This window comes from Orycteropus afer, unplaced genomic scaffold, assembly GCF_000298275.1.
Source record: "Orycteropus afer afer isolate SDZICR_OR568_19922 unplaced genomic scaffold, OryAfe1.0 scaffold00175, whole genome shotgun sequence".
NCBI lineage: Eukaryota > Metazoa > Chordata > Mammalia > Tubulidentata > Orycteropodidae > Orycteropus > Orycteropus afer.
The window spans coordinates 2930600-2941107 of NW_006921762.1; the positions used below are offsets into that span (position 1 = coordinate 2930600).

At 36.5% G+C, this 10508-nt stretch overlaps 1 protein-coding gene across 1 annotated transcript in view; it reads right to left on the reverse strand.

The window, feature by feature from the left end:
* RABGAP1L (RAB GTPase activating protein 1 like) overlaps window positions 1-10508 on the reverse strand; it is a 920113-nt gene that overhangs the window by 896080 nt on the left and 13525 nt on the right. Inside the window, exons 4-5 of the mRNA XM_007947094.2 lie at window positions 8005-8179; window positions 632-789 (exon numbers count right to left, since the gene is read on the reverse strand). Coding sequence (XP_007945285.1) covers window positions 632-789; window positions 8005-8179 — 333 coding nt within the window. The remainder of the gene's footprint in view (window positions 1-631; window positions 790-8004; window positions 8180-10508) is intronic.

Sequence of the window (10508 nt, forward strand, 5' to 3'; positions counted from 1 at the left end):
GGCCCCAAGGCCTGGCCCTGGCGGGGGGTGGGGGGGGGGGGGGGTTTGAACTGCCAACTTTAGAATAGTAGTCAAGAGCAAACCATTTGTACCACCCAGATGCCTAATATACTATTAAATTATTTTGATTAAGATCCTTTCAGGAGAAATTCTTACTATGTTAAGAGAAAAAAAGCTATATATATATACAATCATTTCCAAATATACACAACTGTTTATAAAATTGTTTACTTCCCCCATCAATTGAGATTTTCAATGAACTAGTTGCAGCTAACTTATTTAAGCAGAGAGAAAGCATTATTACTCTCCTCTTCAATTTTAAAATATTAAAATAGCAAAAATATTCCTAGAAATGAAAAATAAACTAAAATGGTAGGATTGTCCTTTTATTTTACTTTGTTTTGCCAAATTTTCTACAATAAAAGTCATTACTTTTAGACTCATTTAGAAATTCATTAAATATCTGAAGGGCCTGAGAAACAAAGTAAAACATAGTCACTCACCAACCAAATATTTCTTTATCAATTTAAAGCTTTATGTCAACATGATATAGTTTCTAGAAACTTCATATTAGCCAGTATTATATTTCAGGCATAATGCCAAATTTTTATTCTTTCCAAAAGATCCTCACCTAAAGTTTCCTTTTCCATCATCTTCTTTTACCTCCAATGAAACACTGAAGGTAAACACATCACTGTCAGGGGTAGGAATAACCAAGTCTTTAACATCAGATACTTGTCTAGAAGAACGTTTGAATGCTGTACAGAAACTATATAAAATTCTGCTTACCTAAAAGAATAAAAATGGAAATACCATTAGCCAACGGTTTTAACTGCATTCTGATACCTCTTCCTACTAATTCTTGAATCTGTGCCTTTCCATGGCCACAATTTTCTTTCACAGATAAAGCAGATTTAGTCTATGTATCTATCAGTTGCTTAGCTATTGCATGACATGATTTTCAACACTTATGCATTATAGATGAGTGGACGACCATATGCATAGTACAAACTATAGATCATTTTAATTCTAAATTATTACAGCCTAAAACTATAATCAGTGTGACGTCCAAGAGGGGAAATATTGCTAAATGTAACCTCCCAAAGATAAAATGATTTCACAAATTTTTTTTTTATGAAATTAATAGTATGGTATCACTTCATTTTACAGAAACTTCAGTTCAAAGGTGAGGTCTGTTTTCAAACTTAAACAGAAAAATTTCAACAGTACACACTGCCAAGTCTAATGCTGTTGTTGTTATGTGCCGTCGAGTTGGACCCGACTCATAGCAACCCCTCCTTGGGTTTCCGAGGCAGTATCACTATGGAAGTAGATTGCCCCCTCTTCCTTCTGAGGAGTGGCTGATGGGTTTGAACAGCCAGCCTTCTGGTTAGCAGTCAAGTGCCTTAGACACTATGCTCCCGGAGCTCCCATCCAAGTCTAATACTATAATGAATATAAATACCAGAGACCACAAAAGATTGAAGAGCTGTGACTGAGGATCTGGGTATCCTGAAACTGAAGGAAAGCAGGTAGATGAGAACTACCCAGAAGACACAGTAAGTTGGTGCCTCCAGCAGTGACTCAGAACCTTTTTCACTAGAAAAACACACCAGAGCTCACTTCATCATTACTAAAATTTGTCTTTGAAAACATTTCTTGGATGATTGCTAATGAAAAGAAGATTTCCTTCAAAGAAACTGCCTTTCTAACCTAGTTATGCTTAGATTTATTTAGCTATAGCATGCATAACATTTGTCAGGAAATTTTTACTCTATAGACCAAACAATGTTTGTTGTTATGGTAATTTCCCTCCTGAACACAGAGAGCCAGCGCCTTCTATGCAACATACAAAACACGAGTTATTCCTTTCTTAGGAAACTTGAATGTTATTTACTGTAATCACTCAATATGATTCTTTACATGTACATAGCTTTTTAGTTTACAAACTCCATTTATATATATTATCTTATTGATCTTCCAACAGTATAAAGCAAGCCTAGAAGGTATTTATAATACTTTTTTATAGATGCATATAATGGAGATTAAAAACTTCCCAGACATCACATAGCTATAAAGTGACTGAACTAGGACTAAAATTCTTAAATAAGGCCTTTTTCAGTGAACTGTCTCCTAACATTGTTTTGACTAATTCCCTACTATTAAGTACTTACCATCACTGAGTAGTAAAGAAAGAAGAGAACCAAGCTCAATGAAATACATGTGTATGTGCCTGACTGGGCTACAAAAATATACCCAAATGTATTCATGTCAAGGAATGATAGCTTCCCTCTGAGAGAATTCTTTCCTTTTACTTAAAACAAAGTAACCTTTTAAATATCCTTGCATTTTGTTTCTTTCACATCTAGCATTTAAAATAAAGTAATAAAGATGTTGGACTAACGTAAAGTCACAAAAGAAGTTATAAATTTCAAGGTAGAGTAACTTCAGAAATAATGATTATCAGTATCTACAATTCTTGGAATCCATTAGGTAACTAAGTACATTATGAAAAGGGTATTAAAACATATACCATGTCAAACATTTTTACACATGTCAAACTATTAAAAACAGAATAAACAATCTAAAGCAGGCACTTTGTAAAAGGCAAGGGTTTATTGACAAATAATACAGTACAATTTTCCCCAGAAAACAATACTGACAGCACTAAATTCAATATACAACTGTATATTTGGCTTCTTTTCTTTTCTTTTTTTTTTTTTTAAGAGGTGGGGAAAAAGGAACATGCAGATATCTAGAAGAAATACCAAAGCCTTAACTTCAGTGGAATTTTAAGTAGCTTTTATTTTCTTCTTTATTTCAGTATTTTCCAAATTGTCAAATATTCATTACATGTTAACAGTCTCAAAAGTGCTATTAAAGAACAAAGGTTTGCATTAAATTACATTTCATGGTAACTTTTTCAATATAAAGGCTTTTCAATTATATTGATGAAAGAGAATCCAACTTTTAGAAACACCATGTTCCCAAAAATGTTCATCTAAGAAGTATATGTAGAAAAGTCATTCCTGAAAGGCATCCTGAATGGTATGTGTTAAAAATTTAAAAATAACTTGCTCAAATATGTTACTCATTGAAAGGAGCTAAAATAAGAAGTATATTACCTAAGATTTTTCATATTATAAAAATCAATTTATCTATGGAAACTCTAACAAAACAACTTCTGAATTAGCTTCCAAAATAAGGTGTTCTGTAAAAATACTATCTAATATCTGTTCAGAAATAATATTTTCCTTATGCAAGGAATAAGATTTTCTTTCATATAGCAGCATATCAGCAATCCGAAGAGAAACCAGTGCATTAAGGATAAAGATCGTCCCAGCAACACCCTCGATATTTATCATTAAATACCTCTGAATGCCTTTTCTACCAGATGATTAAAAGTATGCTTCTAAAATATAACACTGAGAATTGCTAGTAATAACGACAAATATTTTAAAACAAACATGAAAATCTACTTTGAAGAAATAGCTAATAGAATTAAAATCTTACAGAAAGTCAACTAACCCTTTCAAAACTTCATTAAAAAAAAAAGTTTTGCATAATATATCCATAAAGATTCAACAAAGAACTAATGCCTTCTTGACTAGTTTTACTATGCTTTCTGTTATTTTGCTTTGGTAAAACATTCTTCAGTAGAAGCCTAGCACTCATTCCCCTCTACAAAGATAACTAGCATCAAGATACTCCTGAATGGTTTCCCCAACTCTTTTGGGAGATTTATTCTTCTTTATAAAGTCCAAGGTAACAAGTCAAATGCATTCTAACCCTTCTGTGGGATACACCTAATCCTTGTTTCACAGGTGTTGAACAGAGCCATCATCCTCACTGATCTTCTCTTTTATGACATGGTAGCTGCTTCTTACAGGGTTTAGGGTGATATAAGCGCATCGCAGGAACAGCTGGAAGTGGTAGCCATGCTGCTGCCTCTTCTTGAGAAGGCAGCTTCCTTCCTTTAACTGCCAGATCTCTTCAGGTTTTATTCAGGGATTCTGCAAAATAATGGAAAACAAATCAGTGGTAGTACTGCAGTCATACTTAAAGAATTAAATACTTAAGAATTGACAGTAAGAATATCTTTCATCTGTGCCTGAGCCATATGTGAATTTCCTTGTGCCCACAAAGGGGAACTCAAATACTAAAGATGAAAGTTGTCCCTTCACCACAGAACAGAGAACATCTGGGACCATATAACAAGATCATCAATAAATGTAACTAAAACCCTTCAAATTAACTGAAAGGGATTATTTTTTTTTTTTTTTGAGGGGAGAAAGCTTCTGTAAAAAGCAAGGGTAAAACAGGAATGGTAGCTAGAATGCAAGATATGTAGATGATAAATTCCTTTATAAAACATAATTGAAAAAAAAATCACATTTGATTTTTATATTGAAGCAACAGAAAAGTAGTTACTGAAAACTACATGGGTCTTCGGAGGCTCTGGAGGCAGACATTTCAGTTTGAAACCCAGCTCTATCATGTATTCTTAGCCTTATGATAAACAAAAGGTGTCCATACAATTTATCATCCAAGCCAGAATACTTTTGAGAATAAAAGGCAGTGCTGTTAACATACCTAGCCTACAGGATAAACTAGGACTTACCAAGAACACAAGAAAATAAAGTTATTCATCTAAATAAATAATATGTATGTTACAGAGATGTTATGAACATCCAACATATGTTTAGCACAGTACGTGGCAGAAGCTCTATATTTATTCTGGGCTATTTATTCTTCATTTATAGCAGTGTTTAGGTGATACAAGAAGCCCTGGTGGCAGAGTGGTTAAGGGCTTAGCTGCTAACCAAAAGGTTGGTGGTTTAAAGCCATCAGCTGCTCTGTGGGAGAAAGATGTGGTGGTCTCCTCCCGTAAAGATTACAGTCTTGGAAACCCTATGGGGCAGTTCTACCCAATCTCTGTAAATTTGATTCAAGTGGACAGTAATGGGTTTGGTCTGTCGGGTAACACAAACAATTTGCATTCAACTACTAACCTAAAGATTGGCAGTTTGAACCCACCCACAGGCATCACAAAAGAAAGATCTGGTGATCTGCTTCCATAAAGATTACAGTCAAGAAAACCCTATAGAGCAGTTCTACTCTGTAACACATGGGGTTGTTGTTAAGTCAGGATTGACTCAAAGGCAGTGAGTTTTCTTTAATTCTTCATTTGGTTCCCTGGGTGGTACAAATGGTTAAGCACCAAAAGGATGATGGCATGAACCCACCTAGAGGCATTTCAGAAGAAAAAGTCCTGCTGGTCTGCATCCAAATGGTCACAACTTTAAAAACGCTGTGGAGTATAGTTCTACTCTGCAACATGGGGTCACCACAAGTCAGAATCTACTCAATGGCAACTGGTATGTTTGGGTTTTGGTGATTCTTAATTTAGGAATAATCTCTCATTATAAGATTTAATGACAATCGTCATGTATTTCTTCTTTAAACTACAAATTTTAGCACCAATATCCCATAATGTAACACTTTGAAAATGTACTCTAAAAATTAAATAATAGACATCTCTTTCTCACAATCTGCAATGCACCAAATATGCTCTCTAGAAGTACAATTAATGCTACCTGATACTGTATCTAAAATAGTCAAAGAATTTCCCATAATCTTGCCCACTGCTTACTCACTGTTAAACCTCTCAAAAATGATAAACATTAACCCCACCCATAAACAAGGGAATGTTGTAACCCAAAAAGAGAAGGCTTCATACCATCAAAGTTATGGATAATGCTTGCAGCCAGGTCCCTCTCAACTTCCTTCTGCAGCAGTGTTTCTACCTCTCCAAGCAGAAGTTCTCCAGTTCTTCAAAGTGCTTGTCCTTGCTGTTCTAGTCCAATGATCCAGAAATCACACAGATGTCTTAACCGATGGCTGCCAATATGAAATGCCAGGACTCTCCCATATGCTTCCCCACCTCTGCAGTGGAGTTTGTAAGGATCAGAAATAGCCTCCCTCACTCATACTAACACACACACACAAACACATATACACACACATACCACACATATATTCTTTCAGTATATTTATATTCACTGCCCACTAGATGCCATGCACGCTAGCATACTTATACTCACTCACTCTCCTATCTATCACACCCACCTTTTTAACCAAGAAGCCAGTTAACTTTTTTTTAATATATTTATTTATTTAATATTAGGATGAAATAGATTAGGACCTATTTAAACAAACAGAAAATCAAATTTGGAACTTCAAACGCAAGGCATAAATTCTAACAAAGAACTTCTATGGTTACCAACCAAAATGCATGTACAAACTGTGAGAGTGTGTGTGTGTGTGTACACATATTCATTTTAGTGTAAAACAAAGAGATCACCAGGCATAAGACCTGACATACTCCTTAAACTTAGAATCAAACACTCAGAAATAAACAATCCCGTAAGTTTCAATTTTGTAGCCAGAAACAAGTTTCCAGAACTCCTGTTAATACAATGGCTTACTCATGTGTCAGGGTAAACAGAGACTAGAATAATTGCTGCCTTCCTGCACTTTCTGCCGACAATTTATATTTCCAAAATCAAATACAACTAAGAGCTTACCCATTCAAACTCGGTTATTTAATACCTTTGAAATGTTTGCAAGCACTAAAGTCCCAATAGTGTTAACTTAGTTTTTGTTTGGGGAGAATTAGATAGGAATAGGGGAAAAAATAAGTGATTTCCTCATATGCTTTGAATCTCAACTACTCGTCCACTCTAAAAATAAACCAACAGATAGCAATTAATGAGAACAACTTACTAAGCTTCTTCAAAAGACTACCTCTGATATTCCTGCTATCTAAGAGCATTTGGAGTTCTAATTAGCCATGTTCTCCAGAGCAAAGCCAGCCTCTGAGTGAAAGTACATAATAAATAATCACTGGTAAAAATCACAGAAATCTATGAAATGATCTAAGTGGTGAATCTTAGTGAAAGCAATAGGCACTATGAAGCCAAGTAGAGAAACAGGTATTTTCTAGGCACTTTTAAAAATCACATGAACCAATCTGCTTGGGAAAAATAATAAAAGAAGTTAAAAAAAAAAAAAATCCTCCTTTCTGAACCTTAACAATCCGCCTTTCTGAACCTTAACAATAATTATCACAGAAAGACAACTAGCTCATCAAGCAGTATTTTTCTAACATACCCACTAAAATATGACGTGCCTGCAGTACAGTGGATTGCTTAATATGGCCCTTCTAGCTACAGTTCTCCATTTTGTGATATATTGTAAATCCTAATCTGTATGCCTGTTTAGGATAGGATGCTTCTTGAGTCCCTCCTTGCTGGAGAGTGTGACTCCAGTCACCACCCTTAGCTTCCTTCCGTGAGGGTCTATACATAGCAATGTTCTGGGAAGTTCGCTCTGTCTTGCTCTAGTTCTGCAATTGGTTCGTCATCATCTCACCCCTGGATTTGAGACAGCAGCCATCATATGACCTACCAATTTGGGTTGACCAACCCCTGCAACCACATGAGCTGGGAGACTCCTCCAGACCTACCCACAGACCTGGAACTTGCCAGCCTGTCAGCCTCCCAGCCTGTGAGCCATTTCCTTGGGGGTTTGTGAGTTCTGTGAGGCCTTACACTGAACAATGGAACCCTAAGATGGGAGGGAGATTATTGAGGGGAGAAGGAAGAGTTGATGTCAGAGATGATGGAATAGAAGTTGGACATTTGGGACATCTTTAACTTCTGCCTCATAGGGATCAGTCTTGTGCTGATGTTTCTAAAAGAAATTATTCAAGCAGTGCCCCACTGACAATATCACTTTAATGCAAAAACGTATTAGACCCAGTTTTTCGTATTTCATTCTATGCCATTACAAATAATAACTTTCTCTCTAGAAGCATACTCCTAATGTATGTAATGTGGTATATGGTCATACACACTAATTTATGAGACAGTGAGATTAGGGTTGAAAATATTTCCCTAACTCATCTCTACACACTCTTAAGTATATATATATTATACTTACTGCCTCTTTAATTTCACAGGAGAAAACATGTATCTGAAATTCTTCTGAACCATGGGAACTCTCTGTAAATGCAAAGCAATCACTCTCTGTTGTCCCATCATGTCCACGTGCACAGAATAACACCTTATAGATTGGAAAAGATGCTATCTCCACATTGCTGGACTGCTCTATGATTCTGCAGAACAGAGATGAAAAATGAGATAAAATATTAACCATCAAAGAACAAAGTCAAACAGTTTTACTATGCCAGTATATGTCATATAAACATAACAATCTTAAAATCACAAAAATAAACTGGTACCAAGAATGCAGGACAACAACTCATCTTCATATTCTTGCAAATAAATAAGTACACATAAGCATTCTTCGTTTTCTTTTGATAATTTCTCATTTTCATGCTTTCTTATGATTCAATGCATTTATTCTCAAAGCCAAGTATACACTGCCTGGTAAAATATGTATCACCCTTCCTTGAAGGCTAATCTTGTTCTGGTATGACAAAATGAATACCAGTACAGATACCACACATCATCCCTGGAGAATCCATTTCTATTGAGAGAAATACCAGTAAGTTTATCCAAGCCTCGAGTCATTGTTTTTACCCCAAAAACACATCATAGTGATTCCAAACATGGAATCAGCAACAGAACTTAAGAGCTAAAAGCAATTTGCTATATGAGAGCAAATACCTCCCTGACACAAATCCTAAGCTCTACATTGATCTAAAAAAAACTCAAGGCACTTTCAGGACTTCAAACTGAGAAACTGGAATGGAGGTCTGGGTGTAGAAATTTCAGCCACCAGAAATAAAAAGGCAAATAAATACACTAAGCCTTTGTTATGGTGAGTCTGGCACTTTCAAACCAAATTGACATTTGACATTTTCAAGAGATACCAAATAACAATATATTTACCAAATGTTTTCCTGAAAAACCAAAACAATTTTAATCATAATTTTATAATTAGTATTATTGCTAGTATTTTGGTCCTAGAATTTAGCTAACATTTTCCCACATTCTTAGCTTTAGAGAATGAGGTAAAATCAGAAAGGGTTTTTCTTTAAAAGATCAAATCAATTTTCAGGGAATAGTCTAGGATTCAAAAAACCAAATGCACTGCCATTGAGTTGGATCCGACTCAAAGTGACCCCTCCTTGGATTTCTGAGGTGGTATCAATACAGAAGTAGATTGTCCAACCTTCCTTCTGATGAGTGGTTGGTGGGTTTGAACAGTCAGCCTACTGGTTAGCAGTCAAATGCATTAGGCACTATGCTACCAACCTAATCTCCTAAGAGCTGGTCCATTTATTTGCTCATATTTACAGGCGATACTGCTCCATGTACTGGGCCTACAGAAGTGAAAAACACAAATAACCTGCTTATATCAAGCTAATGGACCTCTGGTAGCATAGTGCCTAAGGCACTTGACTGCTAACCAGAAGGCTGGCGGTTCAAACCCACCAGCCACTCCTCAGAAGGAAGGTTGGGCAATTCTACTTCTGTAGTGATACTGCCTTGGAAACTCAAGGAGGGGTCACTATGAGTCGGGTCCAATTCGATGCCACATAACAACAACAACAACATGGAGCTCATATTCTAGTGAAAAAAGAGTGGTGGGGGTGGGGGCAGGGGTGTACATCAAGTCAGAACAGTAAGTCAATGGCTAGCTAGATTCAGTAGACTTTTGTGAACCATGCAAAGGATTTCTAATATGATCACAAGTGTGATTAGAGGCTGAGTGCAGGAAAATAACATTATCTGATCTATATTTAAAGATATTTAAGATTCAGATGATATTAAATATTATTCCTAATTAAGCATAAGACAAAAAGTCACTTTTCAATTTCCGGCAACATGGCAGATTAGGCAGAAAGACTGCACAGACCCTCTTCAACAAAGAAAAGGGAAACCAATAAACACAGACACAGAAGATAATCCTGGACCCCTGAGCCTTGAAGGGAAGGATATAGAAGTGGACTAAACCCCAACTAGCAGAAGAATTTGCGTGAAAATACGAGAAAAGTAGACATATGGAGCTGCAGTCTGGCAGCGATCTTGAGCAATCCTGACAGCACAGACAGCTTGGAGATTCCCAAGTGCTGGTAGGACCTAAGAATTAACCTAAAAATCACCTTGCTAGCCAGAGAATGTATGGAAGACTGTGCATGGTCGCTGGGGAATAAACAGAGAAGGTGAAAAGAAAGGTGCACTGAGCTGTGGACTTTTGCCAGTCCGGAGGGCACCACCATTTTGAATGTTAGAGAGCAGCTTGACTATTTTGGATATGTAAAGAGACAGCGCTCTCATAGATTCCTGGGGTTTAAGAACACGTTCTGCTTTCCAGCAACCCCAAGAACCCTCCAGACCTGCAAGACTGAAAAGGTATGCCATTCCTCTTGTTACTCTTATACCCCATACCCCCTTGGGGAATGGAGGTGCGGCCATCCCACACTCCCACCTACCTTCTGGGCCCACAGGAACTCCATCACAGTCTGTGTGCTCAGA